Below are 21,577 nucleotides of genomic sequence, written 5' to 3' on the forward strand. Positions count from 1 at the left end.
TTTACATGTGTCCAGAAATAGGTGGTTTGGGTGTGTGATTCTTTTCCCAGAAAAATCTTGATTACTTATAAACATCCAAACTAACACTAGTCACTGATGTCATGGGTTACTGGCTTCTAAAGGAATTCCCCCTCCCTTCCTCCTGAAAAGTGATAGGAAAATAATCAAAGAGGATCGCTTTCAAAAGGAAGGAATAAATATCAAGCAAGTGACTGAATGAAATCAATAAAGACAGGAGGCTTGGCTGGAAAGGTGAGATAAGGTTGGCATAAGCTGTATGAATGGAGGTCTGTGCTCCCTGAGACAAGGTGGATCTGTGGCTGCCTGGGTTTGGTTGGCATGTCGTCGTGATTCATACTTGCAAGGAAGTAAATGAAAAATTTAATCCAGATCTGGAAGTAGGAGGACAATTTGGAGTATTAACCATAAAGTCATGATAGATTTGAGCTTTGGGGACTGAAGAATCTAGGTTTTCTCATGGAAGCAGGATCTGATCATAGGAATTTGAAATTTTGAAAGCTGAATGATATTAATAAATTTGAGTGGACAGATCATCCAGGCAGAAGCTTGGAGTTGTGATCATCAGGACCCGGGTGGAACAGGCCTTTCTTCTAGTTCTAGTTACACATAAAACTCACAATTTCGTGTAACTTCTAAATATCGAATTTAAAGTTGGTGAGTGAAAACTTGTTTCTCTCTCTGAAGAGTAATTCTCTAGTATAGCTTTTTAATTGTCACCTTCAAAAATATTTCCTGTTGATATAAGGTCCTAAAGAAGGGGAGAGGGAAAACCAAAGCTTATTCTTAAAAAATAAAAGTAATCCTTCTCCAACAAAATCTGGTATCTAAAGATTGGCTACTGACCAAAGAACTTGCATTTGTACGTGCATGTTTATGCCTAATTAGAGACCATGTGAAGATAAATCCTATCATTGTGTGGCAGAGACAATTCTTTTTTTTAATTTTTTTAATATTTATTTTTTAGTTTTCGGCGGACACAACATCTTTGTTTGTATGTGGTGCTGAGGGTCGAACCCGGGCCGCACGCATGCCAGGCGAGCGCGCTACCGCTTGAGCCACATCCCCAGCCCCAGAGACAATTCTTCCTGCGCTAGATTTATCTATCTATCTATCTATCTATCTATCTATCTATCTATCCATCTATCTATTTATTTATTTATTTATGGGAATTGAACCCAGGGATACTTTACCACTGAGCCACATCCCCAGCACTTTTTATTGTTCAATTTTGAGACAGGGTCTCACTAAGTTGCTGAGGCTGGCCTTGAACTTGTGATCCTCCTGTCTCAGGCATGGGCCATTGATGTCCCCCCCAACATTTTTTTTAAAGATAATAGTGAATGCAGAATTCAGTAATATTTTTATCCTTAAAAAAGTAAAAACTTGCAAAATATTCCATAAACATTAATATAAATATGAACAATTTAATACTATTTTGGGTGATAAAAAATGTGGCTTCCACCAATCTTAGTTACATATTCACATTCTTCCAAAAGGTTAAAAGATAGGACAACTATATAGAATATCCTTCGGCTCACAACCTCAAGTCCCCATAAGATGAGGAACAGCACAGGACACTGAAGCATCCAGTATCTAAAGAGGCACAATTGGGGCTGGGGATGTGGCTCAAGTGGTAGCTCGCCTGGCATGTGTGCGGCCCGGGTTCGATCCTCAGCACCTCATACAAACAAAGATGTTATGTCCGCCGAAAACTAAAAAATAAATATTAAAAAAAAATTCTCTCTCTCTCTTTCACTCTTAAAAAAAAAAAAAAAAAAGAGGCACAATTTGCACTTTCTCCAGGGCTTTCAGTGTAAGAAACTTGTTTTTATACCTCAGGAGTCTCTACTGACTTTCAATTGACTGATTGTCAAGGTAGTTCAGTCCAGTTAGGGACTTTTAATTCTTGTTAATCTCTTGTATTTATTTTGTACACGGCCTCATAGATGCCAAGCAGGTACTCTACCACTGAGCCTCACCCCTAACCTCCTAGTCTACTCTAATTAGAAGCACAAGATTTTCTTTCCATGGGTAAAATTGAGGCCTCAAGGAAAATTATATTGTTATACTTTTCTACCCTACAGAATGTCCAAAAAGAATATAAAGTGCTACAGAAAAACAGTGGGATGAAACATTTTTTTTTATTTTGATGATTCAGGATCCTATAGAAAATTTCTATGCATTTTTGAATGGAAGTGAAGAGATTGTGTGAGAGCAGTGTAGTAGCTATTTCAGTAGAGATTAGCTTACTGCTTAATCCAGTCACAAAAATTAATCACAAAAACAGGAGAGCTTAATTTGACTGAATTCCTGTAAATCAGAACCTTATACATGAATATAAAGTAATTTTATTCGATATGGTTGCTCTGTGGTGTAAATATACATATTCAATAGGTTAAGTAAAATTATGGCCATTTCATATACTAATTACATTATCTAATTCAGATGCACTACAATGATTTAAGTGTTTTCCTGTAGAATCCGAAGCGTTTATAATCGGATGAACCAGAAAAAAAGGAAACACCCTCAGAAGCATTTGTATTTTTTTCTGTTCATCCACCATAAACACGGTAGGTTTGATTTAACTACCCTTAGGTTTCCTTCCAGCGTTTTAGGCAATCACTTAAGAAGCAGCTATATGCTAAATTTAGAATTGCCACAACAAAAAAAAACTTTGTAGTAACAAAACGGTGGAGGAAAAGAGTGCCAGGAGGAACCATCAGGCTCTTGGGAAGGGGTACTGGCAATGGATACTCTAACAATCATGAAATAATTTAGCAAAAGAGTTAAAATACTCGGAGTAAATACCTTCCGTTACTAATTCCAGTGGTCTCTGGATTCTCAAACCAAAATGCTCTTTCCTGGCTTCCCATCCCCTGACACAACCGAAGGAAGACCACTCTGCAACCCCCTTTAGTGGTGCATTTCTGACACCACCACCACCACCACCACCACCACCACCACCACCCCCAAAAGAAAAAGAAAACATCCAGTCCGTGCAGTAGACAAAGTAATCTTTCTCACAGCCAAACAGTATTTTCACAAGTCAAGAACCTGGCGCACCCTCTCTGTCCTCCACGTTTGCTGGCGCCCACTACTTGAATCCAGTATGTTCCAAGTAGGATGCAAGGACACTGGCCTCAGCGCCCACAGACCTTCTAGTGGCGCATTTATCGCGATGGGCCACCGGTCCCTACTAGCCCAGGGCAGGTGCAGAGGGCCAGCTTCCCGGGTCTGCAGGGTCGCCCTTGTCTCCCCTTCCCCGCGCGCCTCCGACGCAAAGTGTAGCGGCTCCCGCTTCCCAACTTCCCCGAGAGGCGGGCGCCTGGGGAAGGTCACCCAGTGATCTAACTCCAACCCCCAGAGAGCAAGGCCAAGGAGCCCCGGAGCGCCCACTTCCACCTGTTTACCCCGGAATTCAGGATCAAACCCGGAGGCAGTGGGGCCAAGGTGGGCAACTTTCACTCCCACCCCGGGTGCCTCTCAAGTACCGAGTGGGGAGAGGGCGCGCGGGTCGCGAAGGGCCCCCTGAGCGCAGCGGAGACGCCCGGAGTCCCCAGAAAGCCCGCCCGAGGGCGCAGCGGCCGAGCCGAGGGAGGCGGCGAGGCGGGAGCGACAGGGCGGGGGCGGAGCGGAGCCTCCCGCCTCCTCCTCCTCCTCGGCCTCCTCCCCCTCGGCCTCCTCTCGCAGCCGCCGCCTCCGCCGGACTGAGCAGCCGGGAGTCCGCGGCGCTGGCTCGTGGCTGCGGGATGGGGAGTTAGCGCCACGGCGGCGGCAGTGGCCGCAGCTCAACCGGCCGCCGCCCCCGGGCCCGTCCCGCCTGGGGCGCCGGGCGCGGCCAGCCCGCCCCGTAGCCAGGCCCGCGGGCGGCGGCGGCGGCAGAGCTGGGCAGGTGGATGCGGCTGGAAGATGGCGCCCTCGGGCCCGGGCAGCATCAGGCGGCGGTGCCGGCGGGTGCTCTACTGGATCCCGGTGGTCTTCATCAGCCTCCTGCTGGGCTGGTCCTACTACGCCTACGCCGTCCAGCTGTGCATAGGTGAGTGCGCGCCTCTCGCGCTGGCCAGCACTCCGGCCCACCCCCGGCTCCACAGGGAGGGCACCAGCCTGCCCACAGCCTCCCCTTTCTCCCCTCACCCCTCGCGGCCCATCGTGACAGTCCCGGGACTCCTGGAGCCCAGCCCCACTCAGCCGCACTTCCACTCTCCCCACCCGGTCTCCCCTGCGCCCCGGGAGCTGGGACTAGCAGCACCTCCGCTGACACCGAGGCCCTGAGCAGCCTCCGGGCAACCTTCTAACACTGGCTTTACGCTCGCCTTCCCCTTACAACCTGGGGGTTACCGGGTCACCTCCTCCCCAGGCACACGCAGCCCAGCACCCCTGCTGCCTTCCCTAAGCACCGCCATTCCAGCCACACCCCCTACATGGGTAGGACTGTATCAGCAACAACTGTGGGCTCAGCTGCCCGCAGCGTCCACCAAGAAGTGAGGCTGGGAGGTTACCCGGGAGGCTGGAGGGCTCCAATCTGGGCCCCGGATCCGAGCTACTCCTAACCCATGTAGGGATGGCCTCTGGTGGCAGGTCCTTTGCTGGTTGTCATGAATCCACTTTTTAAAAAATTTGTGACAGCACTCAAGGGCGTTTTAGCTGCCTTTATGATTTGAGAATTGTCAGTTGGATACTTTCTAGTTAAGAAGAGTTGGAGGGGGATGAGCTGATAAAAAGTATTTTTGAAGACATGCAATACACAGGACCATTACTTCGAAGTGAGGCTAATGGGGATGGGGAAATCATGTGAGGTTTTGATATCAGCAGTGTCAAATGGCTCCAGTCCAAGTTTGAGGCTCCTGAATTGGTGGGTAGGGTACTTTCAATGGGAAGACTGTTTTTTTTTCCTTAAGTTGGTTATGCACAAGCAGGAAATGCAGTTATGCTGGCTTCTACCTTCAGAGGTTTTGTGAAAGCTGGTCTGGGTTATCGGAAAAAATAAAACGTTAAAACAGAGGGCAGTCTTTCTGCCAGTAACTTGTGGATGCTTTCTGTGTCTGCTGTTCCTCCTAGCAAAGTGTTTTTGCTCTATAAGCATTAGCGTTGGGTGGAAGAGAGGAAAAGATTAGATAATACCCTATTTAGTAGCATTTCAGCATTTTTAAAGGTTCAAGGCTGAGACGTTAGATTCTTTCCTCAAAATGTTATCCCTGTGAGAAATAGGGTCCGAATAATACACCAAAATAATTGCTGACATAACTTTTAAGAGAATTGAGACTAGCTTCCCATTTCATATAGTTTTTAATAGTTTTGAAATCTGCACTTCGTACTTTGTTTACTAGCTTTAAAAACAATCTTAATCCAAAAAGTAAAAAAGTGAGACTATGTACAAAAATAAAAAAGAAAAAAAAAGATTGGGCTGTACTGACATCTTCATGACAATTCTTCTGGATATGTGGTATTCCAATCATGTATAATGTATAGAAAGAAAGTGAGGAAAAAGCATTGCATTTTATATTAATAGTTAATATTAAAATAGCTTGCCTTATTGCTATACACTCTGTATGTTACATAACCACTAGGAATCTTTGCTGTATTTTATTCCTTCACCTTGTAGAAACAGTAAAAATATCAATTAGTTGGTGTACAGGAGGAATGTCCTAGAAGGCCTTCTTTTTCAAAACAGGCAGCTTATTTTCCTGTATTATCACATTAGGCTAAGAAGCTTAGCCTGGCACAGTGTCGTGTCCATTAGGAGGAAACATCTGAAGGCAGAAAGAGCTTTTCTTCTCTAACAGGTACCAGATGCAACATGGGAGGTCTTGCTGTATTGGATAGACCAGTGATGGGTGAGGAATTACTGTTATATATGGGCCATATTTTTATATATACTTTATGTTTAAGACAAACTTAACGTACCATAAAATCCACATCACTATTTTCATAATTGACATTTTGACTAAGAGGGAGAATACCTCTTTTTATACTACCTAAGTGAAGGTCTGTCATTGATACTTGCCCTCGTGATCTTAAGTCTCTTACCACGGCTGGTGACTGCCTACTTGGCTTGGCACAAATGCCTCCCAAAGTGAAAGCAATCAATAAATGATCTTGATTCCAGTACCAGGAAAAATAAACAAATGATCTTGAATAAACAAACAAAGGATTCTGAGGCAATATCCCCTAGGTTGTCAGAAAGTAGTTTTTACCTTTTTATTGCCATAGAAACACAAAAGGAAGTAATCATAAAAAAGTCTAGATCCTAGGGTCTGGAAGACAGATAAATTGAAGCTGTATTTGATTCTAGAGACTATGGCAGTTTAGGAATGGTAAACCCAAAAGCCTTGCATAGCCTTGGTTGGGTGTGAAATTGAGATTAACTGTATAATTCTTTTCTAGGCATTGGGAAAGATGGCAACTAGACTGATGCACAAAACCAGCCTCTGCTGCTTTTCACAAACAAAGAAAATGGAATGCCAGCTCCCACCCCCACTCCCAGCATTAATCACATCTTATTTTGCCCTGTCCTTTGTGGAGTTTTTCCCCCTCTTGGAAATTGCTATTTATAGTCATATTTAAAAATTTTTCTCATATAAAACATTGGCCAGGGTTGGGACCAGAGGCGGGTGGGTCAGGGGCTGGAAAGTAGAGGAGGTCTCAAACAAACAAGGTGATTTACCCTGGTCCTTCCTTTCACATCTGCTGTCAGCTAGAGATGACCCTGAATATAAATTGCTGTGTGCCCTTTGCTGAGTGAACTGCAATTTAGGAGTAGTGCTTATCCTGGTATCCTTGGAAACTGGAGATAATGATTCCTCATTACAGTTAGTTTCTATATTTAACTGTGTGCATGTGTGTGGCTCTCTAGGCACTTTTTCAGTTAGCATAGTTTTTTTCTTCATGTTTGTATTGTATAAAAATAACTCTTATCTTTTTGGAATATGTGTATATGTAAAAAATGTGGGATATACTGATAGTGTGACAGTCAAGTGTTTCAGGTATCCTGGCTTCTTTTTCGTCTTAAATTCCTTTAATTATTAGCTATCTTGTTTTCCATACAATAAATTCAAAGGGAAACATTTGTAAGGTGGTACTTAAAGACACAGAACTAGAGGAGCAAGGGTGATTCGTAGCCTCAGATATGCCTGATTTGGTGGACACACTGAACCCCATTTATATGTTTCACAGAATCTTCTGTGGTAGTTATTAGTTTAACTTTGCTTGTTGTAGAAGGTAATTGAAGTTTTCCTTTTAAATGCTAAAATTTAAATTGTTGTGATTATTTTTAAACTTTCATTCTGTTATAATTTCAAATTTACTAAAAACTTGCTAGAGTATTATAATAACTGCCACATATTCTCATGTAACCATTTTGCTTTAAATTTTTTCTATGGTGTATTACTTCTCTGCTCTCTTTATGGGCAGGTGCTAGGAGACCTCATTGACTGTTGTGTGGTGTACTCACATTTCCATGTTTGCTTATGCTTTTACTTAAGTCATTTTTACAAAATCATGAAGAACGACAGGCTCCGAGGTCATCTAGGCCAACCTCTTCCTGTATCATGGATGAAGCAGTTTAATGTTCAAAGTTGCTACAAGTTCTGTCCTGTTCCCAAGTTACCCAGTAAAGGTGTCAGCTGTGACTTTCACTGCTGTGGCACACATATCAAAATGTCTCCCTTCTTACCAAATGCCTCACCAAATCTCCTAACCCAGTGAATTTGTATAGCAGGTCTTTTTAATACTCTTGTTGTTGTTTAGTAAGAATTAACACAGGTCTGAAAGTAAGCTAATAGCCTTTCTACAATGATTTCAGAGTTTTAGAAGGCTATATAGTTTGGGCCAAAGAGTGAATATTTCTGGCTTTGCTAGCCATGTGGTAGAGAGCAGCCATAGAAAATACTTAAATTGGCCGTGGTTGTGTTCCAGTAAAACTTTATTGACAAAAATAGTTGGCAAATCAGATATTTGCTGACTTTTGGGGTATGTTAGAAATTATACCATTAGAGCATTGAGGCTTTAAATCATTCACAAAATGGTCTTTCTTAATAAACATTCCTCAGCAATGATTGCAACCTCTTATATTGTACACATTACTGGAGATATTTAAGAATTAAAAGAAGTAATCCACAAACTTAAGAATCAGTTTGGTAGATATATAATTGTGTTTTCTATTTTTCATGCAAACAAATATCTCTGAGGATAAAATAGATAAAACTTCATATTCTATTAAGCTGTGATCTACCATTAACTCAAGGCCATTGCAAGTTCAAAGATGGAGATTGAAGGGTCTCTAAAGTGCTTTCCAGCAGGAAATGATTTCGAGCCATGCAGAAAGGAACATTATTATTATTTGTGAATTATCACTTTATAAACTATGTAGGACATTAAGGCTTTTTTCTTTATTTTTTTAAGAGCAGACAGATGACCTTGGGAATATAGGTGTTACTATCTATATGTAGTAAAATAATTTAAAATTAAACAGAAGGCACATACATAGAAAAATGATACATATAAAACATTTGATTCCTAAGTTCTTTTAAACATGATTTCTTATTGGCAATAATATTGCCAAAAATGTATATTCTGTGATTTTTCTTGATATTGTTAAGTATTTTAAAAGTTGAAGTTTATGGACCAAGGGTTTAAAATCTCAACATTTCTTCAAATCTAAAATTCAAATGTGCAATCTAAGATATGTTCCAAATTCTTGTTCTATACTACATTTGACATTAATGGAAATGGTTCAGGGGGAGGGAGAGACATAGGAGAAAAGATGCTACTTAATTTTTTCTTGGTTCCATTTAGTGTGTCACCAAATTATTTTTCTTTTGCTGTACTAGACAACACGTCATTACTGTTTGTTTAATTTCTATTAGAGATAATTTATATAAAGCAATTACCATAGACTTAGCATGTAGGGATGCTCAGCAAATATTAAATAAACTAATCTTTTTGTGATTTTTTTTAACTTACTTTTATTTAACCTCTTTGGAGTATGAGAACATCCAGTTACATGGTGGAAATAAATAGAGAATAGGATCTTGCTGTCAGAACTCAATTTAAACTAAGGCTTACTGTAGCAAGATTTGCTTTCAAAAGCTTCCTGAAAATGACATTCATGCCATTAAATAGGTGCAGGCTTCTAGTAATTAAAAGCTGAGGGAGATTTCTTAAATCAAGGTAATTGTCTCTAGGGAAGGCGTGTCCACAGGGTTAGAAAGGAGTCAACTTGTGAAGCTTGCAGAAGGTTCATTCAAAACCATTCATTGACCCCTTGTTATATGCCAAGTGTTTTCCTCCCTAGAAATGACTTAGAGAGAGCTTAATAGAGATCTTTTCCTAATAGCCAAGAAAAAAACCAATTGTCTGTGGGAAAGAATACAAAACCTCAAGCCTTTGCCAGCTTGGGCAGGAGGCAAGAGGTGTTACCTTTCAGAATGACCCTTCTGGGTGAGTGGTAGGAGAGCAGAAATGGAAGATGAGACACAGCACTCCTGGGAACCTGGGTATTGGTTTTGGACCAATGTGAAAGGGCAATTAGTAAAGAAAATGCAGAGACTGATGGGACTCTTAGGTAATGATGAATACAAGTCATGTTATAAATCTTAATACACACACACACACACACACACACACACACACACACACGCATGTATGTATGTATATCTCAGAGGTAGTTTATGACCAGCAGTTTTTGCCCTGCGCTTCCAACTGGGTAGTTGTTTGAGCTCCCATACTTCTTACATGATGCTTGGTTGGGCCACTTTTACTCTGCTGTCAGCCCAGGGCTTGTGACTTGGGTGAAACTGGGCAGAGAACTTCATAAATATAATTCATTGAATCTGTGAAAAGATTGGAGGACCTAGTTTGGAAAATGGACAGAAACCAAGAAAAGGTTGGTGAAGCCAAGCTGAGATTATTCTGGAATGGCCTTCTGAAGGAGCCACTGCCCTAGTGACTGGCCACCATGGAGCTCTGGAACCATCACTACTGCCTGCAGCTTTGAAAAGTGGTTCCAGCTTCAGCTCCACAGGCTGAGTGCAGCTTGTTGCATCCATGTCACAGGCCGTAGGTTTCAGCAAGCACAGGTGTTTGATCTCTTTTGCTTTCCAGGAAGAAAAATAGTGCCAGGAATAAATAAATAAAACAAAAAACAAAGCAACAGCAACAAAAATGGAAAGTATTTTCCAGAGGTTAATGTATAAGGAGTTGAGATGTTCTCTCCACTGATTTTTTTTTTGTTTGTTTCATTTGTCTGTCTTTTTCATCTTGATGGAAAATTTGTGATTTCCCTTCACAGAAAAATGGAGCTATGGCTTAGATCTCATAATTTATACTGCTGATTTCACGTACTTTGACAGTTGAATCACATCTCCCAGCCTTCTTTTCTGTAGGAATTGATGGGTTCATCGTTCCCTTGAGATTCCAGCACACTCTTTGTGATGACTGTAAAAATAACTGCCTCGTCCAACTTGAAAATGACAGAATAGAATATGGCATAGATTCTTCATGCTGTCTGTTGGGAAAGCAAGATTTCAAAGATCATTAGAAAGACAGTTTTAATATTATGTGAAATTATATTATTGCATATTATAATTTAGAAATAGTATAGAGAATTAATAAAAACATAACAATTGGAGTTTTTTAATAGTCCATTAGAAAAAACTGTTGAAATATGTTTTCTAACTCCTTCAGGGGAATTTTATTAACATGTATTTATTGTTACATCAATCAGATGCCCACAGTGGAAAAAGTGAAATTATAAAGGCAGAAGGTAGGAGTCGGGGCAGTGGCAGAAGGTAGATGCCCTGATTTTTTAAAAAAATATATATGATAGCAATAAAGAAGGCAACTGTGATAACCTGAGGGTTTTCATTTAAAAATTATAGCACCACATTTTTGTAACACTTATGTAGCTTCTTTCCTAATTTGACTTTTCACTTGATTATAGCTTTTAAATTCAGTTATAAATATTAGTGTCCAAGGTGTTACAAATCCATTTTTATTTGAGAGATAAATATATATGCTGTGTTTATTGTGAGCAAAAATAATATGCTGTGTTTATCATCTTAGCACTCCTCTGCACTTCTCCACTTAACGATTGTTCATTATAGATATGTCGTTGATTATATTTTAAAAATACAAATGAAGTGCTTTGGTCAATGCCTGGGTTTTATTTCTCTGCCAGTGTTTTCTCCATGGTATCCTGAAATTTCCCTCCATATGAAGTGTGCAATTAAGCATTTTTGCTGTACCTAAGTTAATTTGACCTCCTTGGATTTATTCACTAGCATTGCTATTCCAAAGGAGCAGGATAGTCCAAAGGAGTCTATTAAGGGGAGGGGGAGCTTTGTCATGGTTGTCTATGTTCTTGTGTGCAGATAAAATTAAATTTCTGTCTCTGTGTTTATTGCATTATGTAAAAAACTGAATTTTCATTGTATTTGAAGAGTATGTGTGGAGTGACATAATTTAAAATTCAGACTAGGGGATAAGGGTATAGCTCAGTGGTAGAACACGTGCCTGGCATGTGGGAAGCCCTGGGTTCAATCCCCAGTACCAAAACAAAAACCTCGGCCCAGATTGTGCCCCTGATCCCTTTGGGGGCTGTGGGTTATTGCAAAGAGGTATGGAAGCTGGATCTGAAGTGTGACTTTTCAGCAGAGTTGTAGGGAGGTGAGGGATGGCAGGATTTAAAATAGTGTCTGTAATGTACACATAATCCACATCTTGCGTACTGTAGGGGAAAAGACAGCCTGCAGCAGAACAGCTGAGCTTGAGATGTCACAAAAGACACCTGATGCCATTTATAGAAAAAAGACTTTCAGTTATGAGCCTCAAGCTGAAAGTCATAAGCCTGCTCCCAATTGCAGGGGCCAGTTAGTGGTCAAGTTTATTACCAAGTAGGCAGCTTGATGTGACATGTATTAGGAAGAAAGGCAGTCAGGAATTTATGTACTTAACTATGACTTGTGATTATCTAGGGCATTCCTAGAGAGGTCAGTTAATGTAGAAAGATGGAGGGCAGAGACCAGTTTGACTTAAACAGGGCTTTTGTTAGAGCATATTTTAATGAAATACAGCTTATTCTATGACGACTACATACTGAAAAAATAATATATATAGAACTGAGAACTGTATGTCAGGAGGGGAAAGGTGGCAGGGATTCACTTTCATAAATTTGCCCTTTAACAAAATACAAAATCCAAGAATTGAATGCTTTTCAACCAGCCATAATTTTGGAACATACTTTTCGTTCATTCAAAAAATATCTATTCTTGGAGCTTATAGTCTAGTTGGGATGGAGAGGAGAACAAATAAGAAACATACATAAATGGGTTATATAATTTGTTGGAGAGTCCTAAGCATCATGACAAAAAAAAAAAAAAAAAAAAAAAAAAAAAAAAAAAAAGCAGGGCAAGAAGGATTGGGGAAGCCAGGGAAGGTTTCAATTTTAAGTAAGGTGGCAGGAGTGTTCAGGGGACTTTAAGTGAAGACCTGGAGGAACTGGGGAATGTGATTATGCTGGTGTTAAAGAGAAATGGGTCTCACGTACAGGGAGTGACTGGTATAAAAGCCCTGAGCAGGGATCTGCTCAACACGTTTGAGGAGGAGCAAAGAGATCATTTGGGCTTGAGTAGAATGAGCAAGGAAAAGGAGATGACAAGATGAGAGAGGTAGGGCAGAGGTCCAGCTCTTACAGGACCTCTTAGGTCCACTTTTTTCAGCCTTACTTGGAGTGACATGAAAAATGATTTTAGAGAATTAAGTAGAGAAGTAACATGTTGTGACTTAGGTTTAAAAAACACTTTTTGGCTGCCCTAGAGCCTGGACTACTATATAAATCCTTATGAGTAATGATGGTGAATCCAACCCTGGTGTGGGTAGTGGAAATGGTGAGATGTGGTTAGATTCTGGATGTATTTTTAAAGTAGTGACAACAGAATCTCCTGACAGATAAATATGAGCTGTAGAAGAAAAGAGCCAAAAATATTTCCATTGTTCTTGGCCTGAGCAACTGGAATGATGGAAATCAATCAAGATGCAAAAGGCTCTAGGTAGAGTAGAGTTGCAGGCAGAGGGATTGCCTTAGATCGTAATGGCTATGTTGATGTTGAAATAGAGATGCTGAAGAAACAGTTTCATATAGGAGTTTGGCATATGGGAGAAAGGTCTAGAATGGAGGAATCAGTTTGGGAGTCTTTGACTTATAAGACTTGATAACAGAAAAATTTGTTCTCCCAAAAGACGGAGAGACTGTAAATTGATCAGAGAAGTGGACCAAAGGTGATCAATACTGGGAACTTAAAAGTTAAGTAGAAAGTAGCAAAAACCAAGAAGGAGTGACCCCTTAGGTAGAAGAAAACTAAGAAAATGTGGTTTCCTGGAGCCTCGCAGGGAAAGGGCGTTGACTTTGACAAAGATACTCATACATCAAGTAAAATGAGGCCGGAGAATTGAACAATGTGGACATTCAGCCCTTGTTGTGAATTTACTGTTGACTCTTGGATTTAATGTGAAAGCATTACCAAAAAGTCACATATACCGATGTGTAAATTGCTGGGATATCTGAAATAATTCTGTCTAAATTTAAAGGGCTCTCCTCTGTTGGGTAAACTTAATTTTCTTTTTATCTGGAGATGGTGTACAGAAAATGTCATGGATGGTAACCACATCTGGTTTGTGCGTCATTGTAGCACTGGTGCCTGACAGGCTAACATGTAGTAGCATTCAGGACATTTGCTTTGTAGAATGAAAAATGAATGAATGCCTGCAAAATTGTTTAATTTGAGCCTGTGAACAAAGTGACATTTCAAGTGTCAAAGAACACTGAATCCTTCATGAAAGGACTTTCTGATTTAGCTTTTTATTTTTTATTCATTCAAGATGTTCATAAGTTTGTAATATTTTTATGATTTCACATATAATAATAAAATACTTTTCTTTCTGGACTTCAAAATTTAATTATCTGTAATGAGAATTTAGAAGATAACATTGTAGAAGTCATTTGAAATTTTAAAAGATGATTAAATTATAATGATCTTTCTATAAAATAAATAATAACAATTTAAAGTGTGTAAAATATTCCCCCCAGTGTGCTTATAAGTCAGCCACTAAAATATAATGAAATGGATTTGCAGGAAGCATTCAAACAGCTTTGCCCAGACATTCTGTAATCCATTTTGGCAGTTTTCAGTTAACTAAAACCTCTCATTAGATTGCTGAAATTATTACCCATGTTATATTTTTTAAAAAAGAAAGACTTTCTAAAATGTATTTCAATTTCTTCTTTCATTTCCTCAGCCTTCTTAAACAGAGAAAATTGAATGTACTTTAATTTTGACTTAAGGCTATCAATCTGAGACAGATATAGCAAGGAATATCCAAGAGCCTCAGAATTAGGATTTTTACATTCACAGTTTCATGTACTTGTGTGAACTGCAGAAGGTCAAGGAAGAATGGAATTTGTCATTTTGCCCCAGCATTCTTTTGGATCTCAGACACTAAGAATCTGGGCAGACTCATGAATGAACTATTTCACGAGTAGAAATGCCCAGCTAGGCATCTGCATCCTAATAAAGCTTTGTTCTTCTCTTACTTATAAATTCTGGGATTTCTTTCCTGAAAATATGAAATGACAAAAACTCTGCCATGCGGAAATGATTAGAGATGAGAAAGAAAATTTTAGCTGAAGTTGCATATTAACCTAATTCGTGGTTGAGAATAGACTATGGAGCAATTGATTTTTTTTTGATATCAGTAAAATATACATAGCATAAAAATTTACCATTTTAACCATGTTTAAGTGTACTGTTCAGTGGAATTAACATTGTTGTGCAATCATCACCACCACCCATCTTTAGAGCTTTTTCATCTTCCCAAATCAAATCTCTATATCCTTAGATGGTATCCATTACCAACCCTGATAACCACCATTCTACTTCACGCCTCAATGAATCGGACTATTCTAGTTATTGCATATGAATGGAATCATACAGTTTTGACCTTTTTATCTGGTTTACTTCAATAGCATAATGTCTTCAAGATTTGTCTGTGTTGTAGCATGTGTTAGAATTTCATTTTTAAGGCTGAATAATATTCTGTTGCATGTATATACCATATTTTGTTTATTCATTCACTGATACACTTTTTAGTTTCTACCTTTTTGGCTATTTTTGAATAATGCTGTAAAAGTATCTATTCAAGTCCCTGCTTTAAATTATTTTAGGCATATACTTAAGAGTGGAATTTATGGGTAACATGGTAAATTTGTGTTAATTTTTTGAGGATTTACATACAGTTTTTTCCAGAGCAGGTGATTTTTTTTTTTGATGGAAATGTGATCCCAGGGAAGTCTGTATATATATGCCCTTGTAAACATGTGGGCATTTAAAGGTCTCTAGAGGTATCCATGAGATGGATGTATCAATGTTACCACCAGTATTTACTTCCATGGTTCAGCAGGAAAGTTGATGGGCAGGGAATTATGAATAGTCCCATTTTGCCCATGAAGTAGCCTTCATTACTGCTTATTTTGTCCATGAAGAAATCCTGGCCATCAGGCATGCTCAGAGTGGAAAACTTGAGAACTGCTGGCTTACTGTGCATAATCAAGAATTTAACTACACTTTTTGAGTAACCAGAGAGTCCAGAGTAGAAACATAACAGAAATTTAATCTCTTTAAAGATAACTTGTTAGCAAGTGCCAATGGTACTCCACCTGGGCAAGTTAGGGTTGATAGAGTGAAGTGGGGAAAACATTTTGTAGATGCGTTAGTAGCCCATGGTATTAATTATGAACTAGATCCTGATCCATAGGCCAGGGGCTGATCATGATTCATGAATGAATAGCAAGGTTTTTGTAGTGCCTGCAGGTCTACAGTAAACCAAAGATCTATACTTATAATTAGAAGAGAGATCCCAGCAGGAAACATGAGATGCAGCTTCTCACATGGAGCAGAAGAGGCTTATTCCAAATATTGATGGCTATTTTCTTTAATTCCTTATACAAGTTTTTATAACTTCTCATGTGTATTAATGAATACATCCAGGTATAATGCATTGGTATTTGCATAATATTGCTTTGCTATAGTGTGTCTCAGAAGTAGTCATGCAAATCTTTCATCTGTGGGTCACCCTTATGATTTACTTTTGTTTCAAGTGAATCTAACTACCATTTCAGCAGTGTGTCAGATTGTGCTGGTGTTACAGGTAAATACAGAGTAGAGCGAGGGTATAACTTATTGCAAGTAAGAAGGGAACGGCATTATGTGATGTAAGCTGGGACCAAAGAAAGATTGTGTATGAGAACTTCATAAATATGACAGTGAAGTTGCTAAAGAAAAAATGCTTCCCAGTGATCCAGTTCTGAAGAGAAGCTTACAAATAGCTTGATACCCTTGCTTGTTTTCACACATATTGTGACCCCATGCTATATTGCAGTGATTATTGCTGGAGTTAGTGTTGCTGTAAATCTTTTAGTTCATCTCTTTAAGTGCACCACTGTAAATTCTGTTCCATCATGAGAATCGTGAGCACAAAGGTTGGAATTACAGCCTTACATAATTTCTTCCTCTAGAGAGTTACAGTGTACTATAGAGTGTCAAATAATTTTTATGAACCCAGAAATACTGGTTTAATTTGTAAATGTGCTACTTGTGCATGTACTCTAGTCCTAGAGTACGCAACATGTAGCTGCTAACCCTGGGTGGTAGTTTTAGAAGATTGTGTTTCCTTTGAGAGACAAAGAGGAATCATTAGTGTTTCTGCTTAACAAATCAAACAGTTAATGCTTGAGAGTGGTGGGGGGGAAGTACTCTCAGTATTGTCCTCTGTGATAATTTTGAGTATACCTAATAATGAGAAACTGATTTAATGACATTAAATCATACAATATAAAAATGGTTTCTACCTCATCACATGTATTTTTAAAATGAAAAAATAACCAAAATACAAGTAGGACTTTTGCTTGCTACCAATACATGCATACAGATATATAGGAAGGATTATGAGTAGTTGTATTGGGCAAGACAATTGCTAAGGCCTTTCCTAAATATTATGAGTAGTTATATTAGGCAAGACAATTGCAAAGGCCTTTCCAATTTTAAAATTTTTTGTTCTAATGAAGGGACTGTTTCAGGATATAAATCCCTACTTGACCTCTCCCTCCCCCTTTTTTTTTTTTTTTGTTTACCTCTAGGGATTGAATCCAGGAACACTTTACCACTGAGCTACATCCCAAGCCCTTTTTATTTTTTATTTTGAGACAGGCTTTCCCTGAGTTGCCAAGACTGACCTTGCACTTATAATCCTCCTGACTCTGCCTCCCAAGAGGCTGGGATTACTGGTGTTCACCACCACACCTGACTTGACCTTCCCTTTGATAGTAGAAAAATCATTGTGTGTAGAACCTCAACAGGTAGAACCTTGTTGGGGGTGTAGTACCTACCACACCCTTTTTTTTTTTTTTTTTGGTGCCCAGGAGCCAGTCATGTCAGTCATAGCCTCTCTAGTGGTTCCTGAAGGAGGGCATTTGGAATTGGAAAGGAAGGGGGTTGAAATGGAAAAGATTCAGTGAGAGTAGGAACTACAAGTTGTAGTCATGTTGTACAGGATAAGTAAATTTACACCTGCCCTGAAATCTGTACAACTGTTCAGCACTGGGAATCTCTTCTATTTTACTTTGAGACAGAGAGATTAGAGGATTCCAGTGAGTAAGCTTCAAAATGAGGACAGTAAGATCCAGGGGCCAGCCCTGAGATCAGATTTCCTTATTTATCCACACTTCTTAATACAGCCAGTGGTTTAGGAATTGCCTTTCCACTTGCCGAGAAGAAAGGATCAGTGGGTTTTTCAGGGCCATAGTCATGAGACAGTCTTTATTCCCTTTTCAGAACTGATACATTGAAAGGCACACATGTTCCTAGCCTTCAGTTGGTTCAGTTAGATTTTACACCATTTCTGTAGAGGAGAGCTGCTTTCGAGCAATGACTTGGTTGTTAAACTGCTAAGGAAATAATGTTTTTAAATCTGCTATATCTAACAGCATGGGTGAACCTGGAGGACATTATGCTAATTAAGGTGAGTCAGTCACAGAGGACAAATACTATATCGTTCTTTGGTGAGGGATCTAAAATAGTCAAACTCAAAGAAACAGAGGTGAAATGTTTGGTGGTTGCATAGGGCCTGGAAGGAGGGACAAATGGGTTGTTGTTGAACAGGTATAAAGGTTTTCGGGTATGTAGGATGAATAAGTTCTAGAGATCTGCTGTGCATCATTATGTCTATACTTCATACTGCTGAACTTAAAATGATTTTTAAAGAGGGTTGTGTGTTCTTACCACAATATAGAATACAGGAAAATGAAATGATGTTGGGAGCAGGGGAGAAATGCTTCTAACTTGGAAGTTTTTCATAAATGTAAGAATTAAGAGTTACCAATCAAGGACAATTCCACATTCTGTCCTTCTTAATATCAGTTTCTACAAGTGAGGGGTATACTGTTGGAGTATGGCTGGGTGGTACAGATCTCCAGAATTCTCTTTCCTTCTGATGAGGCTGGAGGTCAGGAATCACCTGTCCCAGTGCCTGACTCCTGGGACACCATCTCCTTCTTGCCTAAAAACCCAGAACCCTATTCCTTCTCCAGTTCTTAAAATGAGATGCTTAGGAAAGTCCAGATTCAAGCAGTGCCCTGAAATATGACCAAATATTTTAATTATTTCTGTCCAGAGTTTGTTAAATTATCTTTTTCCAAGTGCTTTATGTAGGTTGGAAGGAAAAGGTGACAAAAAAGGGTATGTTACCCCCTGCTTCCCACAGTATCCCCCAGCAGCCCCCAGGTAGCATGAGTGTCAACACAGACCTGTACTTGGGAGCAAGCAAAGAAGGGAATGACTGCTTAGGGCAAAGAGGCCCAGTGGGGTAGATATTCAGGAAGATGTTGCAGGTCCCAAGAGGCCACACGGAATCCTTGAAAGAGTGTTGAGGTCAAGTGGGCCCATATTTAGATTCCAGTCTTGTAAATTATGACTTGAATTACATTAGAAGTTATTTGACCTCTGAGAGATTTTTTAAAAATTATAATAATAATACCTATGTCACTTATTATTAGAAGGTTTAAATGAGATGTATATTTAAAGCATTTAGCCCACATTCTGGCAAATATAAAGCATTCAACAGATGGCTGGCTTCCTTTAGTTCTTTTAGTCTCATTCCTCATTGTCCCTTACTAACCCACAGATACCCTGTCACTCCATCTAGCCTTCACCCTGTCCAACTGCAGACTCATTTAGAAGGATATTTTGATGTGTGTGTAGTGTGTGTGTGTCTCAAAATTCTTCGATAGAATCCAAAATTTTAGAGCGTCCGAATGTGAGATAGGATCTTTAAAGAGGTAATTGAGTTAAAAATGGGGCCATTAGGGTAGGCTCTATCTAATCTATTAAGATTTGGTGTCCTTATAAGAGGAGGAAATTTGGATACAGAGAGAAACAGGGGAAAGAGGATGCAAAAAGACAGAAGGTGGCCACTGCAGGCCAAGGAGAGAGAGGCCTCAGAGGAAATCAGGTCTGCCAACACCTGGATCTCAGTCTTCTGGCCTCAGAACCGGAACCATAGATTTCTTTTAAGTCTCCCAGTCTGTGTAGAGGTATCATCACTGAAGATCTGCAGTGGCATGAACTCTTCTCTTACGGTCCAGCAGGTAGAAAAGAAGGAGGCAGCCCCAGGGCAGGGGATGTATTTGGGTGTCACAGACTTAAGAGGTTGGTTTCTCTTAACACAGGGCAGTTAGTTTTGTAATATTGTAATACTATGTGTCATATACACAATGCAGAGGATTTTGGTGACTACTAGAGGCCTATCCACCCACAAGTCAAACCCTCTGGACTGTTTCCAAGAGACTTCTTGGGTCTTGGTTTATATTTACTTATTGTTGCTCACTTTTGTCTTTGGTATTACTTTGAGCCATTCTGCAATAAAAGGTCTCCAATAATTTGAGGGCCATTTTCCAAGGTTGGTCTAAACTACTTTTAGCCCATAGTTTAGATCATTATAGTTTGTTAGATATAAATTCTGAGGAAATGTATCAAATCAGTAGGGAAGTCCTATTTCTTCCCAAATTATATAACTCTGTTCTCCAGGCATAATATTGAGATGCCCATGGATGCCAGACCTTAGAATTTGGACAGGGCATGGTGGGGTGCAGATTGGGGTGAGGTTGAGAGGAACAGGACTATGGGAGGGGTAGATTAAGAAAATGTAGTTTAAAAATAGCTGGGGATGTGGCTCAGTGGTACAGGACTTGCCTAGGGTGCGTGTGAGGCCCAGTGTTCAATACTTAGCCCTGGAAAAAAATATTCACTGGTTCAGTTTTGTTCCTATATTAATTTGCCAACATTGTAATTCTGAAATTTTCTGCATATTCACACTTAAAAGGTCTTCCAGTAATTCATTCCTAACAACTTGGCATTTCATTCTCCAGAAAATTTTAGCAAGCTAAAAATTCACTGTGTACTTTTTTCTTTAGATTGTTTATAAAACTGTTAGCACTAAACTTTGGAGAATTCCTACTCTTAACATTCACTGTTTGGCAATGTATTTATCCTCCATATTCAGCTAACAGACCCTAATGATTGCCAGATTCTATTTTAGGTGCTTTTGCTTTCCTAGTTTAATTCTCAAAACAGTCATGTGAGATGAACACTGAGATAAAGTTTAGAGAGGCTAAATCACTTAGTGAAGATAAAACATCAAACTGGTGGTACAGCCAGAATGCAAACCTTAGTGAGGGAGACAGAAAAGAAACAAACAAAAATCCTTAGATTGTGCTTGGTGCTAAGAAAAAAAACACTGTGTTGAGATATTAATTACAGGGACAAAGTGGGCAGGAGAGCCTCTGTGAGAAACTGACATTTAAACTGCAGCTGATGGTCATGAAGAGTGACCAGGTGTGTACTCAGGCGAACTTTACAGACAGGGTAGACACCAAAGCTTGTTGTGTTCTAAAAATCAAAGCTCAGCATGACTGTAGCTTGGTGAGTCAGCTGACTAATACCAAGAAGTGATCACAGAGGAGAGGTGGGCAGGAGCCAGATCGTTCTTGACCTCTGAGACTGAAATAAAGAAACTGTGATACTGTAAATGTAGTATAAAGTCTTAGGAGGGTTTTGGGTAAGATGACATCATCATTAATGTACACTTTAGGAGAGATCAAGGTTTTTATATGACAAAATGAATTTTTTTTTTTAAGGAACTGGCTGGGCATCTAGTGAGGAACGTAGATTACTTTGCAGTGTGAGATTAGAATTGGCTTTTATGCTGAGACTCCAAATGGTGAACCTATTGAAGATTCACCCTTACCCTTTATTTCTGTTCTGAAACTACAGTTCCCTGACTCCACTAATAAATTTATTTTTTGAATAACTTCTGTTCTAAATTCTTAAGTCAGTTTTTTTTAAATCCAGCAAAATAGTTGTTAAAATAATTTTATAACCAGAGGAGTCTTCAAGTTTAAGTCCAAATTTTTGTTAAAATATAAAATTAAAGCAGAGGTCAGCTGAGTGTT

At 39.5% G+C, this 21,577-nt stretch overlaps 1 protein-coding gene across 1 annotated transcript in view; it reads left to right on the forward strand.

Moving 5' to 3' along the window:
* The first annotated feature begins 3,787 nt into the window (after nt 1-3,787).
* Nucleotides 3,788-21,577, forward strand: part of ZDHHC2 (zDHHC palmitoyltransferase 2) — a 66,146-nt gene continuing 48,356 nt past the window's right edge. Inside the window, exon 1 of the mRNA XM_081269723.1 lies at nt 3,788-4,057. Coding sequence (XP_081125849.1) covers nt 3,931-4,057 — 127 coding nt within the window. The 5' untranslated portion in view covers nt 3,788-3,930. The remainder of the gene's footprint in view (nt 4,058-21,577) is intronic.

This window comes from Spermophilus citellus, assembly GCF_964194105.1.
Source record: "Spermophilus citellus genome assembly, chromosome: 16".
NCBI lineage: Eukaryota > Metazoa > Chordata > Mammalia > Rodentia > Sciuridae > Spermophilus > Spermophilus citellus.